At 42.5% G+C, this 19,191-nt stretch overlaps 1 protein-coding gene across 3 annotated transcripts in view; it reads right to left on the bottom strand.

The window, feature by feature from the left end:
- Positions 1 to 19,191, bottom strand: part of usp10 (ubiquitin specific peptidase 10) — a 43,995-nt gene that overhangs the window by 9,017 nt on the left and 15,787 nt on the right. For 2 of the 3 annotated variants that reach the window (XM_083758432.1, XM_083758430.1), the window contains exons 2-11: positions 18,650 to 18,718; positions 16,619 to 16,664; positions 16,167 to 16,226; positions 10,316 to 11,674; positions 6,609 to 6,700; positions 5,290 to 5,399; positions 5,081 to 5,139; positions 4,443 to 4,546; positions 3,720 to 3,819; positions 1,901 to 2,081 (exon numbers count right to left, since the gene is read on the bottom strand). In XM_083758432.1, the coding sequence (XP_083614558.1) occupies positions 1,901 to 2,081; positions 3,720 to 3,819; positions 4,443 to 4,546; positions 5,081 to 5,139; positions 5,290 to 5,399; positions 6,609 to 6,700; positions 10,316 to 11,674; positions 16,167 to 16,194 (2,033 nt within the window). In that variant the 5' untranslated portion in view covers positions 16,195 to 16,226; positions 16,619 to 16,664; positions 18,650 to 18,718. The remainder of the gene's footprint in view (positions 1 to 1,900; positions 2,082 to 3,719; positions 3,820 to 4,442; positions 4,547 to 5,080; positions 5,140 to 5,289; positions 5,400 to 6,608; positions 6,701 to 10,315; positions 11,675 to 16,166; positions 16,227 to 16,618; positions 16,665 to 18,649; positions 18,719 to 19,191) is intronic. The other variant, XM_083758431.1, reaches the window with a different exon arrangement.

Below are 19,191 nucleotides of genomic sequence, written 5' to 3'. Positions count from 1 at the left end.
CAAAAGGGCGGAACTAATCTGCGACTGCGCTGCGTCGTCGTACCGGACTGTTTAGAGTGACGCACACAGCGCTCGCACATGCTTTAGCTTTCAACAACCAAAACAACGAGTTACCAACGCGGAGGGGAAGAGAAAAAAGATGACAGAAAGGGAACATTTTGGATCGTATGAGGTTGAGGGGACACGAGAACTCGATAAAACTCACACCATCGACCGCCTGTGAAATGTGGCCGAGATGGGACGATGTAGTGTGGCTCCAAAGTGCTAACATGGCCCGGAATCCGTCGCTCCCCACGACCGAATGTGAACGTAAATCCTTTGCAATAAAAGTGCCGATGGACTTGGTAATTCTAGTCGCCTTTTCTGAGTGCATGGGCAGCTGTCCGTGTGTTCGGGATCGGGATGGTTGTCTTGACTGCATCTCTGGATGTCAGTGGGCAATATGGTCTTGTACACGTTGTGAGATGTATCGAGTTCCCGTGTCCCCTCAACATCATAGAATCCAAAATGTTGCCATACACTTGTAAAATACTTTAAACCAAATGCTCCTTAATGTGTGCAAACAAACAGAAAAGTGCAACATATAGTCTCAAGAACTGACCCAAAGCTTCCTTAATGACACTTCAGTAACTGAAAATTAAATCCCTGAATAAGGAAACAAAGAAAAGCACCTTTTTTGTCCTAACAAAGAATAAAGGCAATTTGACAGAGTGCTGCTGACCTCAACCGAAATCCTGCCCATGTATTTCTATGACATGACATCTTATGTCATTATTAATATATATTTATTGTATGCTTGTACAAACTCATTCTTTTTTTTTTAAAGAAAGCTGCTTATTGCTGTTCTGTATTTGGCCACGGTCACCCATCTGAAAATATTTTCTTCTATGGACCCCGCCAGAAGCAAAGATTCGAGTTAAAAACATGCACTGTGAAAGAATATATATATTCATAATCATTATAAAGCACTTTGTTTATTAGTCACACAGTGACTGAGTGATTAACAGTGAGTGATTAATCGGGATTAATCGAATCGTAACATAGCCCAATTAATCAGGATTAATCGGGATTAATCGAATCGTGACCCTCGGAAACGATGTGTAATCGCATCGCCAGGTACCTGGCGATATCCGCCACTACACAACACTTGTTTCATTCGCGGAGAATGTAAACTGATTTGTAAAGCATCAAAGTCATTTCCTTGGGCGATACTTCCGCTAAAATCCTGCAACTTCCGCTGATAGTCTTTTCAGCGTAGGTCTTGCCCAGGGTGATGCTAATCAGTAGGGCCAGGCCGGGCCTCGGTCTCCATGGGATTTCTTTTTTTTAATAAAAATAATAATAAAAATTATAGTTTTGTTCTGTCTGTTTGTGTATTCATCTATTATGAAGACTGACGTTTCACTTTGTGTAGAGTTATCAAATGCTAATTAGTCGCGTCGGGCCTCGGGCCTGATCGGTTAGGGCCCAGTTAGGGCTGGGCCTTAATTTTCAGGCCTGTTGAGAACTGCAAAAGCATCAGATCCCTCTAGCTAAACTATGAAGAAAACCAGCAACCCGTCATTGTGAATATTGTGCAGGCATAGTGTCAATGTGGGATTACATTTAGATAACACATAATGTTCCTTTTTCTGCTCCTGCAGCATATGACTGACACACAAGCCTAGTCGAGACAGAATAAAGGACATGTTGTACCACGCCTAGGAAGGGAGTCCATCACTGAAAACACAGCTCCCATGGTAACGTGGACACTTTAGACAACGCATTAATACTGAACCTGAAACAGGAGGTTTCAAAAGAAAATGCCATTATGTACATTATGTGTGTGTCCATGCGTTACGTAAATATTGTCCAATTGGGATTTTCTTTTTGTGCATTATCCATTTTTACCAGGGCTTACCTGATGTGCCCACCAAATATGTCGGTGATAGGCGTGCGGACAAAATCGGCTTGGCGAGTGATGGAGGTCTTGTTTCGCGGGCCGACCTGTTCCCACTCATCCTCGCTCCCTTCTTCCTCCTTATCAGCAGGTTGTTCTTCCACAGCTGGCTGGGTCTCAGGGCCGTTGGGAGTAGCAGTCTCTGTTGCATCAACACAGAGGAAAGAACGAACCAATAAAAAGGTATGCACGTTGGCCTGGAAAAGCAGAAACAAAACCTGAATTGCAACAAACACTAGGGTGAAGGAGTTCAAGTATCTCGGGGAGTTGTTCACGAGTGGGTGGAGGACGGAGAAGGAGATCAGCCTGAGAATCGGAGCGGCAGGGGCGGTATTGGAGTTGCTGTACCGCTCACTGTTGTGACGAAAAGAGAGTTGAGCCAGAAGGCAAAGCTCTCCGTCTACTGAGCAATCTTCATTCCTACTCTCACCTATGGTCATGAAGTGTTCCTACTCTCACCTATGGTCATGAAGTGTTCCTACTCTCACCTATGGTCATGAAGTGTTCCTACTCTCACCTATGGTCATGAAGTGTTGCTACTCTCACCTATGGTCATGAAGTGTTGCTACTCTCACCTATGGTCATGAAGTGTTCCTACTCTCTCCTATGGTCATGAAGTGTTCCTACTCTCACCTATGGTCATGAAGTGTTCCTACTCTCTCCTATGGTCATGAAGTGTTCCTACTCTCACCTATTGTCATGAAGTGTTCCTACTCTCACCTATGGTCATGAAGTGTGGGTCATGACTGAAAGAATAAGGTCGCGAATACAAGCGGCCGAAATGAGTTTTCTTCGACGGGTAGCTGGCATCTCCCTTAGAGATAGGGTGAGAAGTTCAGTCACACGAGAGAGACTCGGAGTAGAACCGCTGCTCCTTTGCCTGGAAAGGAGCCAGCTGAGGTGGTTCGGGGCATCTGGTTAGGATTCCTCTCGGGTGTTTCCCTAGGGAGGTCCTCGATGCACGTCCCACTGGGAGGAGACCCCGGGGCAGACCAAAGCGCAGTTGGAGGAAACGCATCGACTCACTGGCCTTGGAACGTCTCGCCCCAGGAGAAGTCACTAATGTTGCTCTGGAAGTATGGAGCACTCTGATGGAGCTGTTGCCCCCGCGACCCGACTACGGATAAGCGGTTGAAGATGGATGGATGGACTAGGGGAATCAATTATGTTTCTAAGCATGTCCCCTTTATGGCATTGGGCTCGGTGTCCACCAAAGTGTTTCTCCCCAGTGTTTCTCCCCAAAAACAGACTCATCTAAAACCAACCCCAACCCCCCCCGGGATGAAAATATTTAAACTCTCTGCAAACATGGTGTAAATATGCAGCACTTGCATCGAGTCCATCACTGAAAACACAGCTCCCATGGTAACGTGGACACTTTAGACAACGCATTAATACTGAACCTGAAACAGGAGGTTTCAAAAGAAAATGCCATTATGTACATTATGTGTGTGTCCATGCGTTACGTAAATATTGTCCAATTGGGATTTTTTGCTCTGGAAGTATGGAGCACTCTGGTGGAGCTGTTGCCCCCGCGACCCGACTACGGATAAGCGGTTGAAGATGGATGGATGGACTAGGGGAATCAATTATGTTTCTAAGCATGTCCCCTTTATGGCATTGGGCTCTGTGTCCACCAAAGTGTTTCTCCCCAGTGTTTCTCCCCAAAAACAGACTCATCTAAAACCAACCCCAACCCCCCCCGGGATGAAAATATTTAAACTCTCTGGTGTAAATATGCAGCACTTGCATCGAAGACAATTAAAAACCTACTACTTACTCTCTTCCTGAGGCGAGATTAGTTTTTTCAAAGCCAGCATCTCTTCATGCAATCCGTTAAGAGTGAAGCCCAGGTACTCTTCAGCGTCCTCTTGTCGACCCTGGGAACAGTCATCAGCTCTAATTAATACAGTCAACAGATCTAATTAATACATTCTGCCGAGTGAGCCTCTCCAATGTGGACAGCACTGACTGACACAGCCACACACACACACACACACACACACACACACACACACACACACACACACACACACACACACACACACACACACACACACACACACACACACACACACACACACACACACACACACACACACACACACACACACACACACACACACACACACACACACACACACACACACACACACACACACACACACACACACACACACACACACACAGCCCTAACCAAGAATGTTTAGAAGGTGAGGTGACTAGTTTAACCTTATTGATAAATGTTGAGTGTCCACAAGAACCTCCTGATTCAGACATTTTTAAACGTAATTAATTAGAATTATGAATGAGGCATTGACTTGGCATGACGGATGTGTGTGTGACTCAATTCAGGTGTGTTCACCCATTAATAAAAGCCTTTTGGAATTTCTGAACCTGTACATTTTCTTCAGTGACAATTTGTCCCCCGTTTGATAAGAAAAGCATTTACAGTTTGTAGTCATAGCGTTATCTCTTCCGTGCAGAAGCAGGTTGTACATACCTTCTCAGAGAGGCTGGACTTGATGAGCGTGAGCAGTCTGTAAATGTACGTTGGCTCAAACGGTACACCGGGTCGGATGTCTTTCGTTATCTTATCACCAGCTGCTGTGGAAAATAGTGAAATGTATCATAATTAGTGACACCGGAAGAAACAGACAAATAAGTAAATATATACCAATACATAGAGGATAATAAGAGTACCGAAGTTTGATGTAATTTCCGTTATCGTTACACCCTTGGATCGCAGGGCTGTTCCCCCCCCCCCATTCTAAATCAGTCTTTTCAGCATCACAAGTAAGAACTGTGTTCCTATTTATGAATAGATTTCATATATTTTGAATGGAGAACTAAAATGACCCAGGGGGGCTTAGGTTTGACTTCAAGACTTCTGTCTATTAGGATTTAGATTGATTGAAATATTTATTAACAGTTTGCAGAATTACAGTACATTTCGAGCACAAACTCAATACAAAGACTGTTAACTGTGAGTGGACGACCCAATTAAGCATTACACTTGTTTACAAGAGGGTCCACCATGTTCAATTCATCAAAACATTTAGAGACGTACAAATAGACACTTCTAAATAGTTAAAGAACAGAACAGGAATTCATCATAAAGGAAGCGGTCATGCATCTTACCTTGCTGTTTGGCTTTAGATGGCACAGGCATGTTGTTGAACTCATTCACAAGCCGTACGCTGTGGCACACAAAGAACGACAATGTGACTTAACAGGGTTAAGACATTTATCAATTCAATTTCTACATGAATCCAGCGTTCAGTCCATGCATATATATATATAACTTATAACTGTGCATAAAGAATTGTGCTCTGCGTCACATTACTTACAAGTTGTCTATCATGGGGGTGGAGGTGCACAGTCTCTGCGTTTCATTATGCAGAGGAATAGACTTCATTAGGTGATACATGGGGGGGCACGCCACCAGGGCCTGGAGGGTCTGAGGGCTCCGAGTCAAGGGACAAACTGGCATAAGGAACAGGAGTATGACAGCACTTCCACAATAAGGAACAGTAGTATGACAGCACTTCCACAATAAGGAACAGGAGTATGACAGCACTTCCACAATAAGGAACGAAAAACTCTAAACTGAATTTAAACTGTGGACGAACTAAACGAAAAACGTGATAAATGTAATAATTTCATGTGCTAGAAAACTGGAACGCATGTCTCAAACCCAGTCTTTAACTGCTGATAGTTTCATTGAGCTATATATGTGACTAAATTTGACTGAGGGACTGACTGGATTTTTTTTATTTAGTTTTTTCATGTCATATGAAAGCAGGGAATCATAGCTTCAAATTGATATATTGGTTCAGTTTGACCCACCAGTTTTGGAGATATGGCTTATAGAGTAGAGAGCGATTTGAGAAAACAGGCTTGAAAGGTTCACTTCTGTGGTTTCTAACGTTACACCTAGCTACATGTTTGGGCATTTATTTCATATTTACAGTTTTTCTCCTCTGGTGAAAAGCTGTAATTTGCGCGATGGCAGTCTCAGTCAAATCTGGTCACATATATATACACACGTAATATATTCAAACCCAGGATGTCTTTTTGTTACAGCAGTAGCATAAGCTTATTAGCCTTTACATTTAGGATGCCTTAAAAATGGATACTACAGGAATTGTAGGCGTTACTTCATTAGCGTTTTTCCACCCTCACCAGACACTCGTCACATTAGCAAGAAAGTTTCTGAATTATGTGTCCTTGAGTTTCTGAAAAATGGCTTGGGTGAGATTCATCATTGAAACTACATTTCTTGGCTTGGCCATGTCTCTTAGTTTAAAAGAAATATTCTATTTTCCTGGCTCTCCCTTGCAATATGACAAGTGTCAGCTGAGGAAAAACAACCAACTAAAATTCAAAATGTCACAGTATATCCCTCTATGGCCCTTATTATCCACATGCTCCCGTCAACTAGTATGACATTATGATATTATGATACTGTCCAAAATGTGACAACTTGTGACTGGTGTCACGTTTCATTTCAAATTGAGCAATGCAAGATCTGGGCAAAAATGGCTTATGTTAGACCAGAATATAACAACCCAACTCATATTCAGCTATCAAAAGAGACAGAAATAACTTAAATAAGCAAACAAGAGTCAAATTTAAAAACGGAAACGGAAAAGCACAAAAAGGATACAGCGTTGATATAGCACCAGTTTCCCTTGTTGATCAGTCCTCTCGGTTGCAAAGACACTGGTTTGTGTATCAACTTCACATTCTCAATAAGTTCTGCGGATTCAAACAAATACATCATTTTCCACAAAAGGTGACAAGCACATGCACATAAGTATGAAGAAAAACAGCAACCCGTCATTGTGAATTGTGCAAGCATAGTGTCAATGTGGGATTACATTTAGATAACACAAATGTTCCTTTTTCTGCTCCTGCAGCATATGACTGACACACATGCCTAGTCGAGACAGAATAAAGGACATGTTGTACCACGCCTAGGAAGGGAGGCCATCACTGAAAACACAGCTCCCATGGTAACGTGGACACTTTAGACAACGCATTAACACTGAACCTGAAACAGGAGGTTTCAAAAGAAAATGCCATTATGTACATTGTGTGTATGTCTATGCGTTACGTAAATATTGTCCAATTGGGATTTTCTTTTTGTGCATTATCCATTTTTACCAGGGCTGAGACTCGGTTAATCAATGAGTGAGTATTTTTTTGTTTTGTTTTTTAAAATAAAAATGTCCCATCGACTGGGCCAAGCAAAGCGGTCTGATCTGATAGGCCTGACCTCAACATTTAAAAAACATTATTCTAAATCCTCCACTCGGTGGCACGCTATGAGCTTGTAGATCTGCTATTTTTCAATAGCTAAATTATAACATAATGTTTAAAACACCAAAAGTCCCAGCCCTAATACCAATACAAATACACAGTATCAGTGAATGTCGATGTAGTACAGCCCGACTGTACTATATCGACCACATACAAGCAAAAATTATTGATTTGAACTAATGCCAATAAAGATCCTGCACTGACTAGGTGCAATCATGCATTATTATTAATTTGATGGCGTCCCCCAGAATGCTATGAAACTCGCTTAAATTATTTTGTTTGTTGATGTTGAATAGACGCAATCCGTCTTTGTGTTAAACAACATCAATCCGATATTGATCGATAAGTCAATGCAAGCATCCATGTAGTAAAGGATAGTTAAACGTGACATGGAATTCGATAAGTTGTGCCAGAAAGAGACCATGTTGCAAATAAAGGTCCAAGAAGATCTAGACATTGCTGTAAATCAAGTTCAGAGACACAAGTTGCAGCTCTATAAATAACTTAACATGACTAAAAAGTACTTTGGGAAATGAACAGTCGTTAAACCAATTAGGCCCTACATACTTTCAGCTTGTAGATTTGCTGTTTTTTTTCTTCTTTCATTCTTTTTTAAATTGGCACAAAAAAAGGTACACTTTCTTTCTGAGAAGTCCCTCAAGTCGATCCACAAGTAGAGTAAAAAGGTACATACATTGCTCACAGAACAGACACATCACAAATGCTCCATAGTGTGAGAACGGGAAGAAAAGCCATTATTTATAGGATTCATTTTTTTGTTTTTGTTTAGGATTGTTACTTTGAATTGTATCTGTGTGGACAGAACAGCAGGTGATGAGCCAAACATACCGATGATCCTTAGTGTCAAAGTCTGTTTAGCAAATATTAAAAATAAGCCCATCCACCGAGTGCTACTTTAGAACAGGCTCACAATAGAACCTCACAATAAAGGACGACTTCACCACTTTTCAATCTATCTTCATATACTAGGTCCTCACTAATAATCATGATAAAATGGCACCATTTTATTCTACTCAGTCTGTGTCTCATAGGAGGGCTGTGGGCAGTTCAGAAACCCGGCCACCAGTGACATCATTGTTAGGCAGATTCTTTTTTAAACAATATTTGTTTACAAAAATGTTTAGATTTTCATTATCGTGAGAACGATGGCTTCCATTCTCGCATTGCAACTTTTCAGGACTAGAAAGCCTGCAGTTTCTATTAGCTTGGATTCCTTATCGATGATGTCACTGGTGGACGGGTTTCTGAACTGCCCACAGCCCTCCTATGAGACACAGAGTAGAAACAAATGGTGCCATTTTATCATGATTATCAGTGAGGACCTAGTATATGAAGATAGGTTGAAAAGTGGTGAAGTGGTCCTTTAAAGCCAATACATTCTGTTGTCACACAACAAATGCAATGCTTTCCACAAATGCCAGACACAAAAATGTATTTTCAACAGCAATAAATCTTGAGTGACGACGTATAAATAGGCCTTCACAACAGTAAACACAGAGGACGGGGTGGATGATGTTTGGTCTGCAAAGTGGTGACCCTAGTGTACATCATCCTCAACTATTTGATGCAACTGGTGGCAATTGAGGATCTAAAAGGCATTTGATGATTTAAATGCTGTAAAGGCTAGGACTTCTGGTCTCCTTCCATCTAGGCTGTGCCTTTTGCTCCAGTGCTTGAGGTTAGAATGTGATTTGTCTGTTCACATGGGAAATGACCAGAAAAAAAAGAGACCAGACCCTAACCTGACGAATGTGCCGGTGCAAAACCCCCACCTTAAGAACCTTATTCACCTTTTTCCTGGGCTGTGTGTGCTCCACTTCCTGTGATTTGATCCAATGAAATCCAATGAAACTGGTCAGATGACCAATGAAAGCGACAGGAAGTGGAGCACACAGCCCAGGAAAAAGGTGAATACTGGCAGTGAGGTAAGGTCATACACATGTGGCAAATGACTCAATATTATTCTGCAATGTGCTACCGCCACCTAGTGTTCACTCAACCTATTCATCGAAAGCAAACACGTTAAATGATCCATGGTCAATACATCTGAAGCAAAGAGAAAACTGTTGCGCCTTTCTTCGTCCTTTTTTTTTCAAACTTGACTACGGTAGCGGTGGTCAAACATAAGGGAAACTTTGAAAGGAAAAGACTTGCTCACCGTATAGAAAATAGAAGTAAAACTTCTTAGACTGAGACTTAAAAAAAATGTTTATTTTATTTTATCATGCTCTTAAAGAGCACAGAGCACTTTAAGAGCATGATAAAATAATGTCTCAGTCTAAGAAGTTTTACTTCTATTTTCTATACGGTGAGCGAGTCTTTTCCTGTCAAAGTTTCCAATACATCTAGCAGACATAATCCAATCACATATTAACAGTTTAAATGATTATATAATTAAAAATATATTTTGATCACCGCCATTATTTTTGCTCTGCTTACACTTGGCATATATAAAGCCTGGTAGCATAGGTTGTACACATGGTATAAGGCAATAACACGTCTCAATGTCGCCATCAAGTGGAGGGTGAACGGTATAGATCAACAAACCCATCTTTCTGACTGCCTTCAAACACTTCATGACAACATATGTACTTAAGCAATATTACACGAGAGGGTGGGTTAACGTGATTATTGCCACGACAGTGATGTGGTCAGGAACGAGGCGAAGTCGAGTTCCGCATGCATCACTGAAGTGGCAATAATCACGTTAAACCACACCCTCGAGTGTAATATTGCAATTCTACAACAGTTACCCTTAAAACTAAGAACATCGCTGAAAGAATATTTTTTTTTAATGACAGATGTAGTCACTACGACCACAAATGTCCCAATAAACTAGCTAGCCTAGCCACCGAGTTTGCTAGCGCTCTGGGAAAACAGAGTGGCTGAATTCTTTGTTTTGATTAGGTGGTGAACGGTGCTGGTTTGACCCACTAGAAGGCTGTTTCAACCAATCAGATTGCTTCCTCGAAACGACCTGTGGTAGAATTAAAGCTAAACCCTGGACTCTGGATATCTTTTTAATTATACCTGCAAGTTTAGGGGCCATGGGATCTTCCGAAACATGAACAGGGTTCTCTTTGACCTCCCCAGCCTTCTCGGGCTGCTCTGGCATAGTAGCGGCGGGTGGAGCCACCGCCGTTTCCACAACATTCTTCACCTCCACAAAGGCCTGAGGGCCCCCGGGCGGAGGCTTGGAGCTGTGGAAGAGACTAGCCCACGATTTAGGGAGGTTGGCAGTGGGTGCAGCGGGCGGGGCAGGCGGCGAATGAGCCTCCGCCGCCACCGCCGCCGGCCGAGCCTCAGAGTCTGGAGATGGGCCCGTTCCCTGCTGGGCCTGTTCCCCAGTCTCACAGTCTTCTTTGTGTCCATCTGTACAGTCGGCAGTGTTGGGCTCCGCTAGTCCATTGGCCGTGACCCCACTGTCCGCAGCCTCCTCCCCCCCCTCCCGTTCAGTAGTAGCAGTAGCAGTGGAGGCAGGGGGGCTGGCCACGGCAGCCGAGGAGGGAGGAGGAACGGGGGATTTGGGACAGGGGCTGTGCCCACCGCTACCCCCCACGAGTTCAGGGCTGGTCGGAGCCAAATGCTCTGGCTGCTGATCTGCAGTCCTGGGCCCCTCCGTCATCCCACTGCTTTGAGAGGAGGATGAAGAGGAGGATGTCGCATTGTTACCGTCTGATAAAGAGGCGGCTCCGCTCGTTAAGTCCAAAGACGACTCATCAGGGCTATCACAAGTCCTCTGATTGACAACGGTGGATGATGTGGAGGCAAAACCAGCCGCTGCCACTGGAGCGGCCGACGTCGCCAACAAGACGAGGCCGAGGCCGGGGGAGGAGAGTTCAGGCCCCGACAACGCCTTGCCGATAATAACGTCCTCAGCGCTGTGTTGTTGTTGTGGCGCGCCAAGCGGCGCATGTCCGTTCACCAGGCCCGTCACGGGCGGTCCGTCTACCATCGCTCCGCCACCGCTGCTGCTGTTGTTGCTGCTGCTGCTGCTGCCGGCCGACCCTTCCAGGTAGTTGTAATATCCCGGTGGTCGCTTTTTCTTTTTCTTCCGCTCGCCGCGTTGCCCGAGGCTGCCGGGGACCTCCCCGTCCCCCCCGTCCACCCCGTCCATGTCTGCGCAGGCCTGATTGTCCATGGCAGAGCACTCGGAGTCGGGGCAGTCCAGCATGTTGAAGTCGGCGCCGTCGGGGACGTCCTCCACGTCCTCCTCCTCGGCTGTCGGAGATGAGGAGGACTGCTGGGAGGAGGCCTGGCAGCCCAGGATGAACTCCGGAGCCTGGGGGTTGAGGGTGCTGGAGACCTTGAACAGAGGGTCCTTCACCCCGATGGACTCGGAGTTCATCACCTCGTCCACGCCAAACTCAATGCGTTGGTAGTCTTCCCCTGTGGAGAACAACATTTCAGTCAGGTTAGGTAGAAGGAAAAGACCAAAGATCTAAGCCTCTACGCCGTGTACTGTACATGATTCAATATAGAAACCCTTCAGTTGATAGTTTTACATCAGTGTTTCCTAAGCAGTGTCGCTGTCCAACCATTCCGGTAGCACAGAACTGTGTCCTCCATCAAAGGGCCCTTAGGATGATTCATAATAAAACTTGGGTGGCTACTGGCTATGCAAAACTAGTTGAGAAACACTGATCAGCCAAATTCCAATAAATCAAGTTCACAAGGTCTTAGGGCCGAATCATACTCCTATTTTAGAGCCGAATATATACTCCTATTGTAGAGCCTACAATGTGACGTCATTTGAGGTTCGGGGGGGTGGTACCGTCCTAAAGTCGGCTCTTCGGTGCTACTGAAAATGTCTGACGAGCCGAAATCATTTCGGCACTACAGCGGTAAAATAGGAGTATGAATGGGCCCTTAGGATGATTCATAATAAAACTTGGGTGGCTACTGGCTATGCAAAACTAGTTGAGAAACACTGATCAGCCAAATTCCAATAAATCAAGTTCACATGTATAAACTAATCAAACATGGGCATATTTTCAACTGTTTATGGAGCAAAAACAATGCAACAGGAATACATGCAGTGTTGTGAAAAGTTTTTAAGCACACCCAATGAAAATGACTTATTTTAAAACATTTATGGAAATTAAGGAAAGCGTAATACTAATTTCAACACTACTGATTGTTAAAGATGATCCGATTCAATAATCAGATAGTGGAAAAAGATACATGCAATCATTTAGTTAGCAGAAACAAAGAGAAATGCAGTATTTTGAGTGGGAAAATTAGATACACCTCAAACTTTACTTGTATCTTTGCATCAGTCTCTTGCATTGATTGAGGAATTCTTGTCCACTCCTAATGTAGTACACTACCTCTCAAAAACATTACACCTCACACGTGTTTCTGTCGGTTATGGAATCATTTTGTGAATTTGCCTTTTGTGTGTCATTGACATAATGAAGGTCCACTTATGAGTCAGCTTAAGCCAGGGGTTTTCAACCGGTGGTCCGCGGACCACCAGGTATTGCAGGTGGTCCCTGGCCATTTCTTTTTTTACTTTTAATAACTTACAGGAGTTCTTACTGTATGGTGTGTGTGTGTGTGATAAGAAATGTGAGATTACCATAATCACAGTAATCCTTAATCATATTGCATAATTAATATTCAAACAAAATCACTATTTTATTTTCTCCAGCTCCCTGTGGTGCATGAACCCCCCACCACTATTGTGTGGGGTGGGTCTATGATGGACCCGCCACACACAATAGTGGTGGTCCCCAGGTTGCTCTTAGTCAGGATGGTGGTCCCCAGGTTGCTCTTAGTCAGAATGGTGGTCCCCAGGTTGCTCTTAGTCAGGATGGTGGTTTTATTAATCAATCGCCCTGTCCTTGAACGGTGCATACTAAATAAAGGGCATTTTTAGGATTTAGGTTTTAAGTTATGGCCAAATAACTCAGTCAAGCTTGGATTAATCATTTCAAAGCACATCTTCACAATACTGCTTCACCCTTCACCCGGTCTTCACCCTATAACAACAAAGTTTGCTGTAAATCCCTTGATGTACATAGTAGCAACAACCCAAAAATGGGTTCCCGTCTTAACCCATTCTGGACGGGAACCCTTTTTGGTGTTTTAACTAAACATTATGTTATACTTTAGCTATTTTAGAAAAATCGTAAAAATGTGGCACAAATTTTTGAATATATATTCTTTCAGAGCGAACTTTTTTTTTTTTTCTCCGTCAGGCCTAAAGGGGTTAACTCTTGAATGGTAAAAACACAAAAAGGGGATCTCGTTCTAAATGGGTTAACGACGGTCTATTATCAACTGCTTTAACTTCTGGCATTAATTGGATGGAGGTGTTTGATATGTACTTTGTGCAAAATCTTACTTTTCCTTTACCTTAGGACAAATGTAGTTGTGGAAAAACAGTCATTTATTGCATTAGATTAGAACCTTTTAACAGTCAATAGTGTTGAAATGAGGATTATGATTTCTTAAGTCTAACCAGTCCCACAAGAAAAACCTGATCATGCAATCGCATAATTCAATGCATAATCAGCCAAATGGCACATATTATGCATTTTGTAAGTTTCCCCAAAAATCGCATAACTCCAAAATATGTGGGGCTCGCATGATTTCACAAACCCTGCACACACACACAGAAGCAAAACAAACCGCGGTGTGGCACAGACATTGCAGCGGAAGAGATAAAAATCAACCTGCTCTGTAAAAATTCAATACAATTTCATAATGACTTTCATTGTGAATTCTACTTGATAAAATGTCCATTGCACTCCTTATGAACTGAGCTTAAAGCACAACATAGTTGACATGGGTTTGAATGAGCATGAATAGCTGCTATTCTTTGAAAAAATCTTTGAATATATGTTCCTTTACAGTGAACATTTTTAACTAAAATATTTGCTTCTGGGAGGTCCCTGGAACAACACATTTTGAGATGGGGGTCAGCGGCCAAGTAGATATCTTTTATTTTTTTAATAATTTTTATCCCACGATTTTTGCAACCCAGTTTTTTCACCCAGTGCCAATTATCTAATGTAATCATGGGCGCTACACTTCCTCTGCCAACCTGGGGGGGGGGACAGCGGACTGACCTCATGCCTCCTTCTATGCATGAGGAGTCCAAGCTGCTTCTTTTCACCCGACAGGGGGGAATTTCCCTGGCCGGACGTAGCACGTGGAAGGAACACGTTATTCCGACCAGTTCCTTTCCCCTCCCCGGCTGGCCAGGGGGAGGTAGTTTTAGAGACCAGGATTACTGCATGTTTTTGTGAGGGTACCTACCCAGTGATGTAAATAGGTTTTCAATGTAATGAGTCCCAGGATGCAGGGATGGTCTTATAGATGAGTCCCAGGGACATTTTATGAGTCCCACTTCGACATTAGGAGTCATATTTTACAAAATGCAGCATTAAACTCCCATTTCATTTTATATGGTTATAAATAATGTGGTTATATTCATGTAGAAAATGTATTATTATAACTAAAGCTAGCAAAATAAACTAGAATAAAAAAACAGTACAGTAGAACAGTAGTGCATACCGTAGATGCAGAGGTCGTTGTTTTATTGCGTCCCTTAGCTATAAACTGAGTTTTGGTATGCAAAATGCACCCTATTTTAATCTCTGCCTACCCTAGGGGACACGGGGAGAACATGCAAACTCCACACAGAAAGGCCCTTTCGCCAACCTCGCCTCGGGTATGGGCACTGATGACGTGGAGGAGGGAACACGCCCCCAGCGCCCACAGCGTCCCCAGCGGGAATCGAACCCAGGACCTTCTAGCTGTGAGGTACATGTCATTCTGAGAGTCCTTGACATGACATTTTGCATTAGGTATACCAGTGGTTCTCCAACCACAAAGGACATGAATTTGGCTGCGGAACCCCATCTGAAAATATTTTGTGCGAGGGACCTCAATACAAGATTTGTATTCAAATGTTTTCAATATTCCACATTTTTCAACTTCTTTCAAGATTATTTACAATTTAGGTTGTGAGCTTGTAGATATGGTAGTGGTAAAATAGATTAAGATATTTATACATTTTGTTGGGGAACCTTCCGGAACCCCCTCAAGGACCCCTGTATATTTCATTGCATAATTCATTTGCCCGCATTCTTCTGGAGGGACTGTCTAAAACACAATTGGGTGTACTTATTTTTCACAGAACTGTATGCCAAGCTTATTCTAAAATATATTTTAATAACCCAATACCCTGTACATGATAAAGAACAGTAGCACACCATCTTAAAAAGCACATGTACTCGGTATATCATTTGGTTACATTTTGTATGGCGACTTTAACTTGGAAGCGATTAGGCAGTGAGAGGCGCCCGGTGAAAAAGTCAACAAAAAAGGAGAACAATTAGTAAGTGCAAGTCATGTAAAATCATCCAAGTGCTCTTCGATATGATGCAGCCGAGCGGTAATCCATAAACCTCAACGGCAAACCCTGAGGGACTGCAAGGTAATAATGGTTAAGAGAGGGTATGAAGACGGCACCATTACTTCATCTACCGGGATTAGACGGTCCTGTTAGTGTTTTATCATTTCAATCCAAGGCAGCAGGTGCATTCGTGAGGTACAGAGATGTTAGCAATCCTGAAAACCATCCCTATGCCCATTTTAGTCCAATACAGGCGGATTGCGCGGTTCATTAAAACATCTGTTAAACTCAGAACACTGCTGTGGAGCAAACGCATTAAATGCAAGAGAAGATAAGAGATACTTAACTGTTTTAAGAGCATGCAAAGCCTTACAGATTGTACAAACAGGCAAGAGAGAGAGAATATAGTGGCAAGGTTTAGAAAGCCACTAGGTTTTTAAAACCGGAGATTTTTTTATCCAGCAAAAATTACGACAGCTAATCAAGCCAAGGAGCGTCGGACCCAAAACTCACCGCAAACCTGCCGTTTCACAGACTCCATAATGTAAGGTACAGCAGGAGTACAGTAGCTTCCTAAATGATCAATACAAATCAACGTGAGGATAAGTGTTATGAGCAAAGATGACACCGTCTCAAGGAGAGGCAGCCGATATTATACATTTTTTAAGTTGGTTGCGTGGGAACCAATACATGATAAGGGCTGCATCGATGCATTCTAATACGTCTGTAATCTTACAGATTACAGACAGAAAGGGGGGGAAAGAAATTAAAACATATGCCAAGCATCTCTGCCTGGCTGGCAGCACGGATTCAACTCAGGTAGTCTGAGTGACTGTCGTTATATCATGTAAGAGCATGAATTTATTATGCCCACCAGACCAGTCTGAAGCTGACGATTTATTTTTTCATGAGATAGAAATGAGTTATCTGGGAATATTTATAGTATAAACGGGCAATGGACTTACCGGAAGACTGACTGACGCAGGAGACTTTGTCATTGAATGGCGGAAGCTGTGGGCAGATCGTAGAGAGGATTAGATATCATAGAGATCGTAGAGAGGATTAGACATTAAGAAAAGGGATATTGAAGCTGTGGGCAGATCGTAGAGATGATTAGATATTAAGAAAAGGGATATTTTTGCATTGTAAAAAAAAATATTTCTAAAACGGTTAGTCCAGGGCTCGAAATTAACTTTTGAATCAAAAGATGATCACAATCTAAATTCAGACACCTATGCAATCTCATTTCTACATTTGAGCAAGAATCGTGCAGCACTAGTTGTCTCAGGCTGTCTATTCATGTTTTTGCTACGACTTTAACCCATTTTGGGGCGGGAACCCCAAAAGCATAAGCATTATGTTATGCTTCAGCTATTGAAAAATAGCAGATCTACAAGCTCATAGTGCGCCACAGAGTGGCGCGCTACGAGCTTGAAGGTCTGCTATTTATGAAAAATTGAAGAACCACTGACAGAAACATAGCTTTTTCAGAAAACTGTCAGGATGTAGAAGACATTTTTAGAATCTGATCTCAGGTCAAAATGAAAAAAAGAAAAAAAAAGCATTTGTATTCATAGAAATATCCAATTACATGTGATGGCACTAAGACTTTATAAGCAATACTATAGGAGGGAATGCCATTGGCTGCAGAGAAGGGAGGTTTTAATTTGGTGCGTTGACTATTTGAGGTCGTTAGAGGCAATGGGCCAAAATTAACTCGCAGACAGATTCTCATTTGGCCAATGGGGCATTGTGTTTGACTCCATGAGACGAGCATGGGAGAGAAAATGTACGCCAAAAAACAATTAAGCTATGGAACGATACATAAGAAATAGTAGCGGTAGAACACTGCACTAAACGACAACTTCAGACTAAACAACATACCAGGGGATAGGCTCATTTTCCTTTTTTTTTTTAAGATGGGCCTTCTATGCTCATTTTCCTACGTGTATTGATCCCAAATGACTTGCCATGGCGTCTATTTTTATTTCATGAATGCCTTGGTTGTCACTAGGCCAGCCAATCATGAAGATATCGCCACTAGATCATGTGACTACACTAGAAAGTCTGATCTTTGATCAGCAAGCTGATAAAAAAAAAAACATTTGTGAACGCAACAAACAGGGTAAAAGCGATATGCTGTGAGGGCTGCTGGGGAAACAGGACGACTGGGGCAATTCTGCAAAATACACACATGGCAAGTAGTTTGGGATCAATATAAGTAGGACAATGAGCCTATATGTTTAGTCTCTGGAGTTGTCCTTAGATAGTAAATACTGTGGTTACTTACTTGATAAGAACATTTTTACTGTCATGAAAAGACTTGCTTTAACCCATTTTGACCTGACATCAGATTCTAAAAATGTCTGTTTGAAAATGAGTTTTTTTAAAAAGCTATGTTTCTATGTCAGTGGTTCTTCGATTTTTCAAAAATAGCAGACCTACATGCTCATAGCGCGCCACCGAGTGGCGCGCTATGAGCTTGTAGATCTGCTATTTTTCAATAGCTAAAGCATAACATAATGCTAACACCAAAAGGGGTTCCCGCCCAAAATGGGTTTTAAAGGGATTGTGACATTAAAAAAAAGCTTTTGGAATTGTTCTTTTTTAAGTTTTCTAATCTCAATTGCACCCAAAAAACTTTTAACATTCAGTAGATTTTCTGTGATCTGGGGTTTTCTGGCTCAAACAGGTGCTCTGATTTGCCGGCAGTTTGTGATGTAAGATCCTGCAAATCCCATATATGTCAATGGGATTTGCCAGCAGATGTCACTGTTTTCAATGTGTTGCCTGTTTTCATTGTAGCTCAAAAAGCTTCCAAACCCCAAAGAAAACTTCAGACCACAGAAAATCCACTGAATGTTCAAAGTTCAGGTTTTTTGGGTGTAATTGAGGTCATAAAACCTAAAAAGAAAAAGAAAAATAAATGAAAATGAATGTCATAAAACCTTTAACATACTACATACTCTCATTTTAGACCCATTCCAACGGCTTACCTCGACATAACATCGTGGAGTCACGAAGAACTGATTGATTTCATCAGGGCTGAACTCCCCGAAGATGTACTGTGGGAAGAAAGAAACACAGTGTGAAGGTCAAGATGTACATTACCGGTACATATGCCATTGTTGTCACGTTTGAACAAATGAAAACTGAAAAAAGGCTTCCATGAATAGCCTATGTCATGAGTCATGACATCATGCAAATGCCAGTGAAATGTAAAACCACAGAGCTGGTGTTCCCTTTCTGGACATGGAGTTAGAAGAATGACACAGGAAGATGTCATATTTAGAACTCATGTAGAGGACGGTGTCATTTCAACGGTGGCACATGCAGGGTTCCACAAGTCCATCCTTAGCCGGGCCAAGAATGCAGCGTTGGTTTATATAAAAGTGTTGAGTCATGCAGTATTAGGCAAAACAAAACATCTCCCAGCAGGCCACGAGAGTCCGATTGAGCAAACATGACCTAGGCCTAGTGGCCTTGTATTGTAAACACTGTAGGGGCTGCAACCATCTATTGTTGTCTCAGAAATTAT

Source organism: Protomyctophum parallelum (genome assembly GCF_964188405.1).
Source record: "Protomyctophum parallelum genome assembly, chromosome: 2".
Taxonomy (NCBI): Eukaryota; Metazoa; Chordata; class Actinopteri; order Myctophiformes; family Myctophidae; genus Protomyctophum; species Protomyctophum parallelum.
This window is presented reverse-complemented; position numbering and strand designations above follow the sequence as displayed.